Source organism: Nasonia vitripennis, chromosome 4 (genome assembly GCF_009193385.2).
Source record: "Nasonia vitripennis strain AsymCx chromosome 4, Nvit_psr_1.1, whole genome shotgun sequence".
NCBI lineage: Eukaryota > Metazoa > Arthropoda > Insecta > Hymenoptera > Pteromalidae > Nasonia > Nasonia vitripennis.
In genome coordinates, this window is record NC_045760.1 from 9,601,806 (window position 1) to 9,619,818 (window position 18,013).

An 18,013-nucleotide genomic window follows, 5' to 3' on the forward strand; every position below is an offset into this window, starting at 1 on the left:
GAATGAAAAAAAAACATCTTACGATTTCAATGTGATGATCAAATATAATCTTTTGGAAATATATTCTAAAAAATAAATAACTGAGCACATGAATCACATGTTATCTTTTTTAGTTGATTTTTTATGAGTTCATTGTGCACCAGTTTAACAGTTCATAATACTCTTAGGATTGAGATGCAATGGAATCAAAAATATTCTGCTGGGCTTCAAGAAGTGCGTATCTAGTTTCCAAAATTTTTCGTAAATGTGATTTATGCGAGACTGAGAAAAAGCGCAAACGTGGTCTGCATCTGAATAGCATGTGCCATATCATTTTTTGGTAATCTTGGCATATACCGTGGCAATTCTTGCATTGATATAGTAATTGCATTTTGCACTTTCTACAAATTTCTCTTGTCAGACCCATTTTTATCTTCTCGTAATATTTCTTGGTTTTATCACATTTTATACAAAATCGGTTAATTTGATTAGCCAGCCCTGTTAAAAAAATTAATTAATTTAGTTTAACAATCTTTTCATCAGAAAATATTTATTGCTCAAACGGAACATACCAAGCTTGGTTTTTTTTGATAAGCTGTAACGAACATTATTGAATTTTTTTTCAAAGGCACCTAGGATATAAAATAATTTATTAATCAGCAACATGAAATAAAATTAATGATGTAAGCACAAAAATAAAAAGATATACGAACTATTATTCTGTTTGAAACATTGCTTTTGCATTCGCGTTATTGATGACTTGATTTTCCTATTTAGAAATTTCGTCTTATTCATAGGCCCATCAACCATCTGACTATTTACAACTAAAAGTATTCAAAATCAAGTGTTAATCATCAAGGGAGAACCCATTTAAAAAATTTACGATAATACTAGAATAATAATACAAACCTTTCACGGAATATTTATTAAAATACTTATCAGTACTATGATCAGAATTACTTTTTTCAAGAGTTTCGAGAACTGGAACTTGCTTTTCAGTTTCCATTGAGTTGCTTGCAACTCGTTTGATTGGACTAACAATTTTCTTAACTGTCCCAATATTCGGTTTTTGCTTCTGACTTTGTATCTTTTTGTCAAATCCCGCTATTTGTCTTATGGCAGGAAGTGGCGATGTTTTATTGTTTATTGAAAAAATCTTGGTATTTTCTTTTGAATTTACGACGAGTTCTTCTCTGTACCTAGTTAGATCTAGAAAATATTTTCAGAAATTAATAGATATCTAGCCATGTTTGACTTTTTATTAATCAAGTAACTTACCTTGAATAATATGTTCTTTCTCATATAATGGCTTAACTTTCTTGCAAGACTTTCCTTTCTCTATAGAAAGGCACTTTTGTTCAGGTACATGGCTATTTTCTGTATATTCGTGCAAGTCTATACTATGCGCGCTGAACATATGCGTTCGTAGGTCAGCGTGAGTTATTGACAAGTTGCAACAAACTTGACAGATAAATGACAATTTGGATTGGCATTTATCGCATTCGATCACTCCTTTAGTTGCTATACTCGTTATTGAGCATTTTGGACAATAGGATTTGGCATGATACTGCTGCGTCTCTGTAACTACGCGAGAAAAAACGTTGATAATCAGAAATTATTTTCAAGCTACTTGGTTATCACCAAGAATTGTCAAGACCTAATAATTGTTATTTTTTACCTTTTGTCAATTTCTGTGGTATATTGCATCTTTCCAACCTGACATATGGTATCTTCATTGGAATTGTTTTCTTGGGCCCACACTTGCTCACTAAGTGACTTCTGAATTCGCACTTACTTGAAAAACTATTAGCACCACATCTGCTACACCGGTCAGTATCTCTCTGCGATTGGGCTACCTGTGCCCCTTGCAGACTTGTAAGAATATGTTTGCGTAGAGATGAATAATCTTCAAACAATTTTTCGCAAATCTTGCATCTATAATACTCAAGATAGCCTAAACACTTTTGGCATTTGTTTAAACCCTCCACAGCTGTAGAATCTTCACTACATGTTGAGCAATGAGCCATTAGGTTGTTGACTGGACCTAAAAGTAAAGATAAATTATAAAATATAAACATTGAAACAGTGCAAGTGCTTCAAGCTACTATTCAAACATAAAACTAATTTTGTAACATCTAGTATACCATTGGATTGTTCGACTTTCTGATGAACATTGTTGGTACCTAATATGTGATTCGCCAAGTGCTCTCTGAAGGCAATTTTATCCGAAGTAGAAAAGATACACATAGCGCACTCGTAACTCACTTTGCATACTAGCTGATGACGCCTCAAGGCTCCAAGTCGCTCATACTTCTTCCCACAGTTATCACATTTACCTATCATACGCCTTCGACCTATGAAATCAAATGAACAAACATGAAGCAAAAAATACTGTACGTAAGATACCTATATGACTTTTGGAAATTGCTTTACCAAAGAACATCCGTTTAGCAGTTATTTTGGATTGCTTTTGACGCGTCGTTATACTTCGCTGAATCGGATGAGGATTGACTGATGGCTCATTTAATTTCTCCTGGAAATACGAATTTTGACAATTGACGTCGGTATTCCAACTCACTTCCTGCTCGAGTTTTATTCGTAATTTATTTTCATCTATTTCTTCGTTCACCTCATTAACTTCGGAAACTTCCGTTGTGGTTTCATCTACTATTTAGAAAATAAATAAAGCATAAATTATTTTGAATTTATGTCAATTGTTTTTTTACTTACCATTATTTTCCAGCATAGGCTCTTGTTTGATAGTGAGTGTAGGTTCTAAGAAAATAATAAAATAAAATAAAAGTTACAAAAAGTAATAGGTCAATTACAATGATTTGATTTTTCATTAAAATACTCACCCTTAGAATCTGTAAAAGACGTTCCTCTGTGTACAACAGGTAATGGTTCCTTTTTACTAGCACTATTATGGTTAATATCTATAAATAAAAAATAAGCATACTAATTGGTACATTTTATGTGTTGAAATAAATAAATACAGTGTGTTGTTTTATTTTTAATCGTCATATTAAATTTATTGAACAAACTTTCAATGTTGAAGCTCTTAGAAAAAATAAATCTGGAATTTGTACAAGCTTAACTTACAATTAGATTTACAAATGTATAAAGCACTTTTTATTACAATGATTACATGTTTTAATCTTAGGATTAAAAAACTTGGTAACTAAACTGCATCACAATAAAATTTCGTATCGGATGATTGTGTTTGTGTTCCTAGCAATAACTATATTACAAAATTTTAATATTAAAATGAAATATACAAGTAAGTTCAAACCAGTTTATCACTCAACTGGTCTTTTTCTCACGAATGCTAGAATGATTCTGAAAGATGTGAACAACAACATTGCTCCTATCATACGACTCATATAAGCATTTGGGGCACTTATGTTTCACTTTTTTGGGGCATTCACTAAAGACATGTTTGGTTAATCCTTTCCTGTTATGCATCTCCATTCCACAATTATCACACTTAAAACCATTGTTCATAGTTATGTGCTTGTCCTTTATGTGAGTTGTCAAATTGTGCTTATATTTGGATTTAAAGGAACAGAACTCACAGTAATAAGTTGGTACAATGCCACAGGTCTTCATATGAGTTAGAGCCTCATGTTTATCAAAAAAAATTTTCTTGCACGAGGAGCATTTTAAAACATGTGCATCATAATGCTCGCACTTAACATGCACAATAAGGTCTGGTCGTAGATCAAATGACTGGCCACATGCAATACATTGAAATACTAATCGACATGAACAATGAGCACACTTGGTACAAGTCGAATCTTTCTGCTGCTTTCTCTTACAGAGAGGACAGGTGAGTAAGATGTAATCATCGAGATCTGGATCTATGTTTTTTTCAAGCACAAATACTAGGGTGAGTACGTAAGTTGAATGTTTTTTTTTTGTGATTTTGGTTTATCAAATATTACCAATTTAGCTCTATGATTTGCATATGATTGAATATAAAGGTAAGCTTGTACTTTATTCCAGATTTTATAACCGTATTTTACTACACATTGAGCATAAAATTTTTTAGAAATATTTTCAATATTATTGTTGCACACATATACAAACAAATGTAACTAGATTAACATCGCATTCTAATAGCATTCAGATCTTGTAAATTATGCATATTAGTATATAAAAATATAACAACCTGTTTTGGTTTTTAAGGTTTGCAAAAAACATAAATCAAGTATATTTTAAACAAATTTCGCTACCAATTTTCACTTAGGTAACATATTAACTGTCAAAATGAGAGATAACTACTTTTCTTAAATGATATGAGCATTAATAAATAAAATCTGAAATAATAGTACGCGAGACTTTTATTAAAAAAGTAACATATTTAGCCATTTATGTAAAAAAAATTGGTGACGAAATTTGATAAAATAAAAAAGGATTTAATAGTTTCTTGAAACTAAATTTACAATTCAAAAATTGAATTTTGATATCTAAGAAACTTTTACACCTTTTCATTAAGATAGAACAGTTTATTTATAATAAATGCAAAAAGGAAACACTCCAAATAAATCTCAAGTTTAGAAGGTGTTCAATATTTTTCAATAATGAGTAAATCTAGTCAAATGTATAAAAACAAACTGCTCTATTTTTTTAACTAATTAATTTTCTAAATAAACTTACTTGTTTTATCTAAAATAGATGTTTTAGGTGCATTATTTCTTGCGTTCTTTTGAACTCTTGAAGGATCTGCGTTTTCTGCTTTCTTAGGCATCACATTTGATTTCCTTGTAGTATCCTGGTTATCATTTATTACATTTTTTACACCTCCTTTCACAATTTTTCCCTGCAACTTGGCTTTTACATATTTGGAAACCCTTGTTCCTCTTATAGCATGTCTTGACCAAGGAATGCGTCTTCGTTTTTTTCTTCTCCTTCGTTTTGCTGTTTCGACTTCTGGTTCTTTGTTGGGCATACCTTGATCTGATTCTACTGGCAGACTCTCAACTAAAGAACCGTTTTTGATCCTCTCGTCATTTTCTTCTGATATGGTTATCACAGTCAAGTTATCATCTACTTTTGATGATGTTTTCATACTTGAATTATTGTCAACTTTTGATGGTGTTTTCATACTTAGATTATCGTCAAATTTTTTTGATTTTACAGTATTTGAGTTAACATTCGTTGATTTGGCAGTACTTGAGTTATCATTAACATTTGTTGATTTTTCATTATTTGAGTTATCATTAACATTTGTTGATTTTTTAGTATTTGAGTTACTGTCAACTTTTGGTGTGTTTGCTATATTTAAATAATACCAATCATCTAGAGAAAAAATAAATTTATAAATTGTTTGCAGATAATTAGCAATTTTACACAAGTTTTATAATTACCAGACTCCATGACTGAAGCTTCTTGACCATTATTTTTATCTAAATTATTATCTTGACATTTATAATTTTCCTTTAATGCATCGTCTAAAACCACAACTTGACTGTTTGGAATTTTTTCAGCAGTATTTTTGAATTTTGTATAAACTAGACCATTGCTTTTTGATCTATTAACAAGATTTACTTTCTTGAATAAAATTTGTTTCTTTTGCATGCCATTATTCTGTTGTTCAACCACAGGCTCATCATCTGAAATTTATTAGTACATTCAATTTAAAAGTCATCAGCTATAAACTAAAAAACTAATTTATTAAATTTAATACAAACCTGATGAGTCAGTAACAAGTTGAATTTGTTCTTCAAGAACACACATATTTTGTGTATCGTGGATTGCATCTTTTTCTGGAAATTCAATATTTCAATATATACTAAAAACAGCATGCAAAAAATGATATAAATGTATAATTATATTAGTAATATTTTACCAATAGCAAGTGGTAAATTCACAATAATATCTTCTCCTAATAACTCAGTAGAATCAGGTACATCTGGAATTAAAACTTCAACAAAAGGTCCAGTTCCTTCTTTCACTGCAAGCAACAAAAAATAATTGATATACTTGGTTTTATAGCACATTTTCAAGCAATATTTCTACAATATAATACGCCATAAATACCTTTTGGTTCAGGTGATTTTTTTCTTTTTTTACTACTTAGTGGTTTTATTTGTTTCTTTCTTTCTTTGATAACAGGTGTTTTTTTCCTCTGAACTTTACCTATTTCTTCAACATCTGCACAAAAAAAAATGTATTAATTTACCTTTAAGTGGTATCCTTCATATAAATGTAAATTTTGTAAACTTACCAGATGAATCAGATATATCTGATACAACAATTTCTTCAATAAAAGGTGCTAGCTGTTTCCTAATATCTGAATTTTCTACATTCAGAAAGAAAAATATGCATTATGTTTACTATTTATTAAACATATTGTCAGAAAACCATGGTTTTTCCACACTTACCTAACAATGTTTTTACAGGAACTTTTAATCCACAGACATCTAGAAGAATAGCGATGTTACATGATATTTTCTATGTTGGATAAATTAAATCTTAAAATCATTTTTTAAAGCAAATTTGGGAACTTACCTATACAAGAATCTGCTGGTGGTTCTGGAAGTGTTATTAAAGGTTGTATCTTGTTTGTTCTTGCTTTTGCTCTTTCTGCAGCTGTACGTTTTCGTTTTGCCTTTGGTGCAGGTTGTTTTTTTGGTAGTAAAGGTTTACTAGGTAGTAAAGGCTTATTAAAGTTTACTTCTGGCAAATTATTTAACTGGATTACCTCGATATCTGGATTTTTACACAAAATAATTATATGTCCACTGTCAAAATATATATATATATTATATATGTGTAAAACAATAACTAATATTTAACTAACCATCAGGTATTGAACACACAATCTCTTCCTCGATAAACCCTGGTACTCCATTATTTATACTTGGGCCTTCTATTACAGCAAGAATTATTGATTATCATACAAAAATTACTCTAACTTATCTCGTAATCAAAAATATTCAAGTGATTTTATTTTCAAATTTACCTATCAATAGAACTTGGATTGAGCTATGATCATCAGCCATTTTAATTAGTTTTGCTTCTTATCAGCGGCATTTATCTACCTAAAAATCAATTAAAAAAAAAATTGAAAATATGTTTTTGTACATGAACAAGTTCAATACCCTATTAAATCACATACAGTGTGTTGAGTCAACTCGCAAGATGTTTATACATGGTATAACAAATCATCAGGTATTAGTATCTCTAATGTAATAACATGAAGAGACAATATTCCTCTTGAATATGCAAACAAAATTTCAAACTGTACACTCTTGCGAGTTATACCTGGCTACAACACTATAAAATCTATCTACCTCTGTTGTGCGATCCCATCCAAATGGATATTACATTTTACAGTACTCAAGTCCTAAAAGTCAAGAGAAGTCATAAACTGGACTACACACATACCTAGTTTAAGGTATAACCATCCAACCGTGAGTTAGACAGGTATAACCTAAAAGCGACCTCTAGATTTCTACTCGTTTGATCCAACACCAGCAAATCGGAGCGACTCCAAAACTCGGAAACTCATTAGAGCACAACTCGATCCCCCCTATCTATACTATCAAGTATTGAAAATTTCAGCCGGTAATTGGAACAATGACGATATCTCAGAACAACTCGGCGACGCTCGTGTGTCGGGTTGCCAGGTTGACGCGCGCGCGAACACCTTCGCGGCCGCGACTTGGGTAGTGAATTGGTGTTGTCTCTAACAAATTCGTGAGTCAGATTTGATTGGAAATGGAGAAATTACGAGCACATGTAAACCAGGAGTTGAACTCTGCGACGGGATAACCGGGACCGGGCAGCGACCGGCGATACTGTGGCGGACGTCGCAACAATGCGTACACGCGGTGGGAGGGAGCAGCTGCATACATACATATACACACACATATATATATATATATATATATATATATATATATATATATATATATATATATATATATATATATATATTGCTGCAGATCGTAAGCGTATTATATTATAGGGATGAGCGACGCATGCGCTGTGACGTTTTTTTCGTGAAACAAAGAAAATTCAGGCCGTTTTTTGACAATCTCAAAAGACGAATTGATTTTTCTTGCATTGGTGGCTGAAAACTACTTGTTTACGAGTAGCTTGTACGTTTGGATTAAGCTTGGAGTAGTTGTTGCTTGCTTTATTTGTGTCTCCGAGTTGTAATTACCATAAAACTTGCACGGAAAATGCATAGATTTTATACCGATTCTGTTCGATTTTCAAGTTATTTAACGACAAAATTTAGACTTTAATTGTTTAAAAATAAAATCCTATTTATATGCGTTATGTTGATGATATTCCTTATTGTAGGAAAAATTTGTTATGAAACAAATATATTGAGACATGATCTCAATGTACTTGACTAAAAAGTATGTTTCACATTATTTATAGATAATATGTAGTAAAGAGCATATCTATCCAGCATGTAGTACTTATATATATAATTAAAAATTGCAATCTTGATTATATAATTTATGCAGTCAACATTTACTTAAAATGAATTAAGGCAGAAAAACATATTTATCCTTGATGCTTATAATTTAGTTTTATGAGCTCTAAGCATTACGATGATAATAAATCAGATCTACACGCTATTATTACATATTTTTTTGGTTTTATTTCTGATTTATACACATTAAATGTATCTCATCTAGAAAAATGATCCCCAAATTAGTTTCTTATCCCAGTAAGCGTATAATGCAGTTTTATCCATTTTAAAATTTGTTCATCTAACTGGTAATCGCTAATATATATAAATATTATATATCATAATCATTATATTTGACATATATAACACATATTATTATATATTTATACAGCTATAACAGACATTATAGCTATACCCAATTATGTCAATCATGTTTATTGCAGTTCTTAATCAGTCATTAAACCTTTTGTACATACCATACATAGCAGGAGAAAGCAATAATTTTTTTTTTAAAGTGAAGCCTTACTTTTTAGTTATTAATATTATACAATGAATTAAAAATACAAGAAAACGTCAATAATCAAAATCGTTAATGTTTTAATAACTACTGGGCATATAAAAAATTAATAGGTTTATAAGTAAGACTGATACTCACATTGATTAAAGATATTTATCTGTCAACAGTGTTTTAATACAACTCCAACAATCCCATCGACATTGTGACTAGTTGCACACACAACCCCGTTTATTATGATCCCGGCTTTTACCGTTGATCTAACTAAATTACTAACCTAACCCCGATGTCATGGTTGACAGCAGCAGTATAGCCAACTAAGATTGTCGGGTATTTGAGTTTGACGTGCTGTAGTTGTAGAAAGTTCCCGCGCTCGAGGAAGTGAACGTTGTTTACTGTTTATGCTATGTCAAGCGTATTTTTTAGTAAATAATATATAATATATAAATACAAACATGCGAGAGTGAGGAGGTTATCAAAATCCAAGATTTGTTTTATTTTATTTACCCCTAAGAAAGTTTTCGCGAACGTTTGAATAATCAAAGATTCCGTTTCGCGTCGTCGTATTTTTGCGTTCGTAAAGACGTCAATGTCAACCAATAAGCGCCATTATAGGTTAGAAGATAAACTGTTTTTATTTGAAAAATGCAACAAGTTGTATTTTCCTAAAACGTTTCATAATGATATTATCAAAATTAAATTTGAATTCCAATATTAGCCAGAAAAAGGGTAATTTTCAAACAAATTATTATTAATACAAAAAAATGTCCAAAAATATTCAACCATATTTTTTTATTGCGTTATAAATAAAATATTTTTGTTTTCAGAATGTATAAAAATTTGTTTTTCCGTGTGAAATTGTCCATCCAAACTAAACATGGGAGAAAATAGAAGAGCTAGTGAGTGTAAACAATTTTTGAGACGTTTAAGAGAAAAGGGAAAAGCATATCCTGAATTTCGTGTATCTTTGAATACACTGGAAGAAGAAGCTCGTAAAAATGGCTTGGACAAGGAAACAATGAAGTTAGCACTGGAGAATCTGATGAACACAGAATTAAGTGCTGGTAACAGCATTGCCCTTATCAAGTGCATGATTCCAAGGGATAGAATTAACGATAAAGATGCAAAAAGGTTAATAGCATGGTTTCTATCTATCCCTGTATCAGTAACAACGCTGACTATGATAATACAATGGATAATTGGCTGCTGGGAATATCAGTTGATAAACAGAAAGTCAATATACATATTTTATGATTCATTCTTTTATACCATGCTCAAACAAGATAAAATAGAGTCGCGCTTGGCCCATTTGATTTACCTAATGACCAAACCAGAAGATGTTACAAGGAGACAAGTCACAAGGCTGTTGAATTTAAGTATTTATAGCAGAAAGATGTCTAAACACATCACTGCCTTGCTCTCACTATTCAAATCATACAAACCTGAATTTGTGCCTGAGAATATTGCAGCCATAAATATCCAAAGCACATGGCGTCCGATTCCAGAGAGTTTGCGTAGAGGTTTTGAGGATGCTAGAGATCGGATAATTTTGAGAGAAGCTCAAAAAAGCAATGATTTGTACTGTGATTGGAATATTTTCAATATACCAAAATCTAAAAAGAATCAGGAACCTCTTGTGCCTTCTGTGAAATATTTTAATATTGGTTCCAATATATTCAGCAATAAAACAGAAAAATCAATTTTTGATGTATCTAATGCTGCACAACTGGGTCAGTATCACTCTATAATCAAACTGCCTTGTAATGCTACATCGTTGTTAACAAACGTCATAGGATATCATCTTTTAACATATGCAGACTTAGAGTATCAACAAAGGTTCATGCATAATTTGTATTATACTTTATGGAGGTCATTTATATTTGAAAATGGCAGATATTCTAGTGATGAGATGAACCAAATTCTAGACTTGACTATGGAATTCTCAAAATATATGCAACATGGAATCTCAATAGTAAATTACTTTATCAATGAATATCTATCTTGTTACATGGATGAATATGAAATCAAGTTGCTATCTCTAATGCAGTGGAGTTCATTGTCAGTAACAGAACTACAAGATTATGTATTGAAACACATGAAGATTATGTTTTATAGTTCTTCAGTGAGTACTAAGTGTAAAATCATCAGAACTTGCAAAAAACTTTTATTAAATCTTGTTGTTGTGAATGACACTGCCTTCAAGGATAAGTCTTTTCCATTCCTAGGTCAAAATTTTACTGACAAACTGACCGAATATATACAAGTTATTGAAAATTTCTGTAGAGAACTGGTAACATCTGCATTGAATATACATAATTACAACTCTTTAGTTGTATCAGAAGCATTATCATTTTACGAACAAATAGATGTCCTGGAAGTTTACAGGGAAACCTCCTTTGTAACGTTGGCTCCACCAGCTGTCATTTATGGTTGCTTTGTAACTAAAAGTTGTGCACTATTGTCAAGGGTATGTGCCTTATTGCTGCAATATAGAAAATATTTTAAAGAGCATAAAGATCGAATTTCCGTAAGAAGTATCAAGTGGTTAATTGTATATGCTGAAGATCTAGTTAATGCTTTATGGTATGATAATTGTTTTAGTAATAGGAATGCGAGTAATAGATACTTTTTAAAAAGTTTAACAGAAAGTGCAGTTAAAGGAAGTCCAATATGTGATATCGACAGTTTGTTGAACATTTATCAGCATTATGCTGTGCTGCCTTACATGTACACACTGAGTACCAGTGGATTGGAAATCAAAACTAAGAAAGATGCAAGTAGTGTAGCAGCACACTACTACTCCCATGTCAATCAATTTATAGCTGCTCTACTCGGAATTAAAGATTTTGTTCCAAAAGTATGAAATATTTTGGACACTTTAAAATCCTACCCTTGCACAAATAATCGAAAAAGCAATTTATTTTAATTAATTACAGAATCAAACAGTTTTTTTAAATTTTTGTTGTTATAACACTTACATAAAATAAAATATTTTAAAATAATTTTGCAAAATATTGTTTGTGAAAGAATTTCTAAAATTTGTTATCATTTTGTAAAAAGATTTTTTTCAAGTGTTACATGTGTGTGTATATATAAAAATCAAGTATTCATGAATTATAATGCTTATACATATACTTATCATACCAGTATAGATGTAAATAAATACATTTTTTAAATAATAAATGCTTAATTTATGTTTTATACAAAAAATAGATTTTTATCTGTTACATTTATTTTGTACTACATTCAATGTTAAACATAAAATTAATTAATTAATTTTTCACGTATAATACAGCCAAAATAGTAACATTTTAACTCTGAAACAAAACAGTTAATCACAAAAAAGCTTTTAAGCACGTGGCTCTAATTATGAGAATTTTGTGCTTTTATCAGATCCTTTAAATTTCTGTTGCAGAGATACCTAAAAATCCTCTCTGAACATGCATCAGGTAAACTGACGCCTAATATAAACTCCAAAGCTTCCTTTGCAGGATTCATCAGTTCACTTCTTGTTTTACCTTTTCTCAGTTGTAATTCTAATAAATATCTATACTGTGGAAATTCACTTTTAAAGTTACTTGCTTGTACAATATTTTTAAAATTCTCATTTTCTACATATAATGCCATTTCATTAGGATCTTTGAAGAGAATGTCATAAAGAGTAGAATAGCTATTTAACTTGATACTCTTCATTTTTTTTACTTCATACTCGCATTTTAACAAAATATCGTTTTCAACATTGTTAACTTGTTGCTGTCTGTGCAAATCTTTCAACTTCATATAGTATGACATGTTCTCCCAGCTGACATAGAAATCTATAGACTTGAGTCGCCTGATATGGTCCTTGAATATATAGTATATCTGATGAAAATTGTAGATAGTTCGCCTGCACTCCAGCACCTCTATTTGGTATTCATAAAAATAAAAGAATGCTGTTCTACCATATCTATCAGTGATATTAAAGTCAGCTCCATGCCTTAATAGGTTCTGAACATTGTCTGGATTTCTATTCAAACAGGCCATATGCAAAGCAGTTTTGCCCTTGGAGTCTTGACAGTCAATATCACAATCCACCTCCAGCAGAGGAATCAATCTGCTAGTTGAAAAGCGAGTAGAAGCTGCTATGTGAAGTGAAGTTTTGCCATCCAACTGTCTGCGATCCACGTCTGCTCCTTTAGATATCAGAGCACTAACGATTTCTTCCGATTTTGGTGCCAGAAAGTCATTAAAGGTTGCCAGATGTAATGCAGTACAAAAATTTTCATACTCTGCTATATTTGGATCCACATTGTACTTTAACAAGACCTCAACTAAATCTACGTACCCTTTTTTAAGTGCTATGTGAAGAGGAGTTAAGCCTGTTTTATTTCTAGCATTAACATCTGCTCCGTTGTCAAGTAATACTGTAGCTACTTCAGCCTTTTTGTCATCACCAAATGGTTTATCAATTTCTGCAACATAGTGCAAAACTGTTTTGCCATTATTATCATAAATATTAACATGAGGTTTATAACGCAAGAGTGTCTCTAAAATCTGACTACGCTTGATGTAGAACAAATTTAATATTTTGTGCAAATACTGGGTCATATTTTTGCCAAACGCACACTCAAATGTCTTATGGTCAATATCACAAGCATAAAACAAGGGCGTTTTTCCAAACTCATCTTGTGAGTCAAGGTCACTCTTGTGCCTCAGCAGTAAATCAACAATTTCCACTTGCATTGTCTGCTTGGCTATCAAATCTAGATCTATGACTTTATGTTTTGTACTTATTGTGGGTGATTCTTTAAAGAAAAAGAGTGAATGATCTGAATTTATAATTTCGAACATAATAGGACTAAGTGAATTTCTGAGTATTGTATGAATTTTCTTAGCGTTTTGTTGACAAGCCAAATGCAGGGGTGTGAAACCATTTTTATCTTTTAAATTAATATCAACATTATGTTGTAAAAGAATTTCAACAGCTTCTTTTCTATTGAAGTCAACTGCAAAGTGCAAAGGAGTATATCCAGGACACTTGGACGCATCAAAATTTACTCTTTTATTAATAGCATCAGCATGATTTTCAAGAAAAGATTCTATTGCATTGGTGTTTCGAGTAGTACACGCAATGTGCAAATGTGACAATCCAAAGTTATTGATAGGATTCACATTTTTTGGAACATATTTATTCAAGATAGAATCTAAAAAGTCATGATCTGAATAAAAGAAACTAAAAGCTAGATGAAACGGTGTCTGTCCACTCATATTTTTCATGATTGTACTAGCTCCATGTTCCAAGAGTAATTCAACAACATTTTTATGTCTGTTTTCTATTGCAAAATGTAACGGTGTATATCCAGCACAAGTAGGAGAATCAAAATAAACAGATTTATTAACATCTACTCCTTGATGCAAGAAATACTTGATTATATCTATCTGATCTCTTGTGCATGCTATGTGAAAACTGGATAATCCTAGATTATCCTCTGTAAGAGGATTTGGAGTAGCCCTTGACTCAAAAGCAGCCAAGAGAATATCTATAATTTTGCAACAATCTTTGTAAGGATAACACTTTTCTCTCATATAATATGCTAAATGTAATGGTGTTTGCCCTAAACCATTCTTAGCAGTAAAGTTGGCGCCATTTTTCAAAAGTACATGAATCACTTCCAAATTTTGGTGTTTCACGGCAATGTGCAGTGGAGTGCAATTAAAAGCATTATGTAAACTCGAATCTAGATGGATATTGACTGTCATTCCTCTTCTTATAAACTCCTCAACAACTCTTTCTTTATTTCTCAAACAAGCTGCACTGAAGGCAATGGTATCATCACTATTTTGACTAGATACATATATCTCTAAAACTTGATTTAAATAATGTGAAAGCATAATATCAACAATTTTATAATACTTCATTTTTAAGGCTAAACAAAGTGATGTATCCTTGTTAAAATCTCTGCCATTAATCAAGGCACCTTTGCTCAACAACATTCTCACTAGATCAACATCTCCTAATCTAGTAGCATAATAAAGCGGAGTATGGAAAAAATTGGTATTTTCTATTTTATTGACTCTGCAGTTTTCCTTTAGCAGAAGTTTTACAATTTTTCTATGACCACGCTGAAGAGTCTTAATCAGAAGCAGATAATCTGTCCAGTTGTTGTGAATAACCAATCCATTTGATCGCCTTAAAATATATTTTGTATATTTTACTGAATTTTGTCTTATTGCCAAGGACAATGCTTCGTAGCATGTAGCACGGCGCACCATTGTAATTTTGATTATATATTACTGATTATAGGGTATGAAGAACCTCAGCATCAGCCCTGTTATAAATTATAAACTTATATTTAAATATAATGTTTATTTAATATATTTCTTTATGCATAAGTGATTGGAAGTATTTTTACCTTATTCATGATTTCTTATATCTCATAGTTTTTCTTGTTTAGTTTGGCAGTAAGTTCATTATATAGATCAACTAGATCAAATTCAACATTTTGACGTTCGATTTTATATTATACGTCATATGTCACAACACAACATAACCTGCAATTTGATTATTATATTTTAAATTTAAAGAAAAAAAATTAGAACATTTGACAGGTATTTTCTTACTAAAATTCTATCAAAAGTATTGTCCGAAACTACATCAATTGATTCGATTTACTTTGTTTATTTTAATATTAGTTATTATAGTGACGATGAAACATATATACGCGCCAAGACCAATATTCGTTCGTGATAATAACAGCTGACCAAAAGAGACTACGCAGTTTGATACGCAGTCCTGATGAGTATACGTCGTATGCATCTATATATATCTATAGGTATATAATCTATATATAGTCTTATATTCGGAGGCCGCCCGCGTATTGCCATGTAACGCAAATTCGCCGATGCAACATAAAACATAACCGCATAGTTTGTATTCTATTTAATTAAAGTTCTATAGTTAAATCAAAATTAAATAATATTTGATTTTGCATTGCAAATTACTTTACTTTTTAAAATTAAAATTTCGTCATTTAATTTGAAATTTAAACAAAATGTTAAATTACAAATTTACTATTGAATTATAATTTTATGACCATTTACAAGTTTAATAAATATGTTGAATACAATTTTGAATGGAAGTAAGCATGTTTGTCATGTCGCTAATAAGCAAACCAGCTCGAGGCACTTTTACAAATGGCTAATTATCATGTTCAATGGGTAAACTAGCCTTTTTTAATTTATATGTTACTATTATAAACTATTATATGTTACAGTTTATTATAACAGAATTTTTTTTAGTATAAATAAGAAAAGAATAGAAGAAGTAGGTCCAGATCGAGCTTGTGCAGAATGGTTACTACGTAACGGAGCATCAGTTCAATGGAAAGGCATGAAAGAGTATTTAACAAATTATAATTTACTTCCTAAAGAAGAAGAAAGATTTTACCTGAGTGGTGTTGACGCCACTGATTCTGCCATTCATCATATTGGTTTTCCACACTTTTGTGAGTATTGTATTTTGAGCTATCGCTGCAATTCAGTAATATTAGTTCTAACATCTATAGATATCATTTTATCTCACAGCTGGATGCAAGTACATAGAGGATATAAAACTTGTGCGATGTTCCTACATTGAAAATGATGCCATACCACTGTTATCAATTGTAAAAGATTCTTTAAAACATCTTGAAGTAGTAGAATGTAAAAATGTAACTGATGAAGCATTGTTACATCTGAAAAACCTGGTGTAAGTAAACATAAGTAATCATATTTTGTTTTGCAATAAATGCAATAAGTTACATCTTTTTAACAAATTTTGATTTAGGTCTGATTACAAAACTAAGTAAGAAACTTTTTTCAGGAACTTGAAAACACTCAAACTGGGTGGTATGCCATATGTAGAGAACAAAGACAACGTTGTATCAAAACTGACTGCTGCATTGCCAAACTGTAAAATATCCTATATGGACTGAGATTATTTAAACTATCATAATTTTAGATATTATGTGTGGCTGAGTGACATCCAAGTATAATCAAACGTGTTATTCATTAACATTTTATTTATATACAAATGTATTTTAAATTAAAAAATGTTTCTAACAATAATATTTAAAATAAAATTTATTTTCATAAAAAAACTCAAACATTAATGTACTTCATTATAAACAGATTTCAAATAATTTAAAGACTTCTACACAATCTAATTTAAATTAAATTGTGCAGAAATATAAAAATTGCACATTCATATACTCTAATAATATACTTGATTACATATCTGTATATAAATTTTTCTGCCATCGGAATCTCCCGCGCCTCTCCCCACCACTTTCAGCCCTGATGTAACAATACTATATACCCATAGGGTGTGTTCCGATATAATCCCAGTCGGTAAGTATACAGCAGTACTCTGCAGCAGATGCTACTGTATTAACTATAAGAAGGAGATTTTTAGTCAAATAATCTGTGATAATCTAAGAAATAGCGATGGTAGTTTTATAATACTTCTTATAGTTCATACAGTGGCACCTAAGGCAGAATCTAAAATAAAATACGTTTTCATTAAACACCATTGGCAATAAATAATAATAAAAAAATTTATTTCGTTAGAAACTTAGTTTGTAACACATGAATTCTTTACCTTCATTTAAACTTTATCCCGGCAATACGGCAATGAATGAGATCCGCGCCTGCGCGCTACGAGCTTCAGTCAGCTCATTTCTGACAAAATGAATTTTACTTATTTTGCAGTTAACTATAGCGGAGCCGATAAAAATTACTATGGAGCAGTATTATATGGATATAGAGCAGTTTGGAGCAGTTTGGAGCAGTTTGAAATATTGTTTATTTAAAAAGATATGGCTGTATCAAAATTAAGATAATTTATTTTTTTTCCCAAATCTTTATTGATTTTTCATTAGAAATATAAGGTGGAGCAGTTTAATCTGGCGATGTTTTTGGATAGAGCTAATTAAAATACATCGGTCAGTATTTTTATTATTACAAAAAATATACTTTTATAGGCTGGGGTAGGGGGGGGTTGCCGACACGTTGTTATCTGATGGGAAGACATATGTGACAGTCATGACTATCACATCGCGCGCCAATTA

At 31.1% G+C, this 18,013-nt stretch overlaps 4 protein-coding genes across 16 annotated transcripts; 2 read left to right on the forward strand and 2 right to left on the reverse strand.

The window, feature by feature from the left end:
• Positions 1-117: 117 nt before the first annotated feature.
• LOC100120470 (zinc finger protein 808) lies at positions 118-9,207 on the reverse strand. 13 transcript variants are annotated; one of them, XM_031929137.1, is made up of 23 exons: positions 7,718-7,823; positions 7,278-7,330; positions 7,103-7,199; positions 6,947-7,025; positions 6,785-6,853; positions 6,493-6,693; positions 6,366-6,404; positions 6,209-6,283; positions 6,022-6,135; positions 5,831-5,935; positions 5,673-5,747; positions 5,349-5,594; positions 4,639-5,280; positions 2,838-2,915; positions 2,710-2,754; positions 2,413-2,646; positions 2,124-2,333; positions 1,658-2,023; positions 1,258-1,563; positions 889-1,188; positions 693-803; positions 552-611; positions 118-477 (listed from the first exon to the last, which is right to left on the reverse strand). In XM_031929137.1, the coding sequence occupies exons 4-23, from the start codon at positions 6,984-6,986 to the stop codon at positions 164-166; spliced, it is 3,630 nt and encodes a 1,209-aa protein (XP_031784997.1). In that variant the 5' UTR covers positions 6,987-7,025; positions 7,103-7,199; positions 7,278-7,330; positions 7,718-7,823; the 3' UTR covers positions 118-163. The 13 variants fall into 13 exon arrangements, with proteins under 13 accessions (XP_031784997.1, XP_032455443.1, XP_031784996.1 ...); XM_032599552.1 differs by having other exon boundaries at positions 7,429-7,812; XM_031929136.2 differs by lacking the exon at positions 7,718-7,823 and adding an exon at positions 9,069-9,193 and having other exon boundaries at positions 7,103-7,330.
• A 72-nt stretch (positions 9,208-9,279) lies between these two features.
• On the forward strand, positions 9,280-12,137 carry LOC100120447 (centromere protein I). The gene is made up of 2 exons (XM_001604038.6): positions 9,280-9,656; positions 9,755-12,137. Exon 2 carries the CDS (start codon positions 9,805-9,807, stop codon positions 11,788-11,790), a length of 1,986 nt encoding a protein of 661 aa, XP_001604088.1. The 5' UTR covers positions 9,280-9,656; positions 9,755-9,804; the 3' UTR covers positions 11,791-12,137.
• On the reverse strand, positions 12,095-15,693 carry LOC100120419 (ankyrin-3). The gene is made up of 3 exons (XM_001604013.6): positions 15,528-15,693; positions 15,320-15,458; positions 12,095-15,235 (listed from the first exon to the last, which is right to left on the reverse strand). The coding sequence occupies exon 3, from the start codon at positions 15,177-15,179 to the stop codon at positions 12,291-12,293; it is 2,889 nt and encodes a 962-aa protein (XP_001604063.1). The 5' UTR covers positions 15,180-15,235; positions 15,320-15,458; positions 15,528-15,693; the 3' UTR covers positions 12,095-12,290.
• Positions 15,046-17,050, forward strand: LOC100120392 (ATP synthase subunit s, mitochondrial). The gene is made up of 4 exons (XM_001603988.6): positions 15,046-16,124; positions 16,206-16,411; positions 16,491-16,653; positions 16,768-17,050. Exons 1-4 carry the CDS (start codon positions 16,021-16,023, stop codon positions 16,877-16,879), a joined length of 585 nt encoding a protein of 194 aa, XP_001604038.1. The 5' UTR covers positions 15,046-16,020; the 3' UTR covers positions 16,880-17,050.
• The last annotated feature ends 963 nt before the right edge of the window (positions 17,051-18,013 follow it).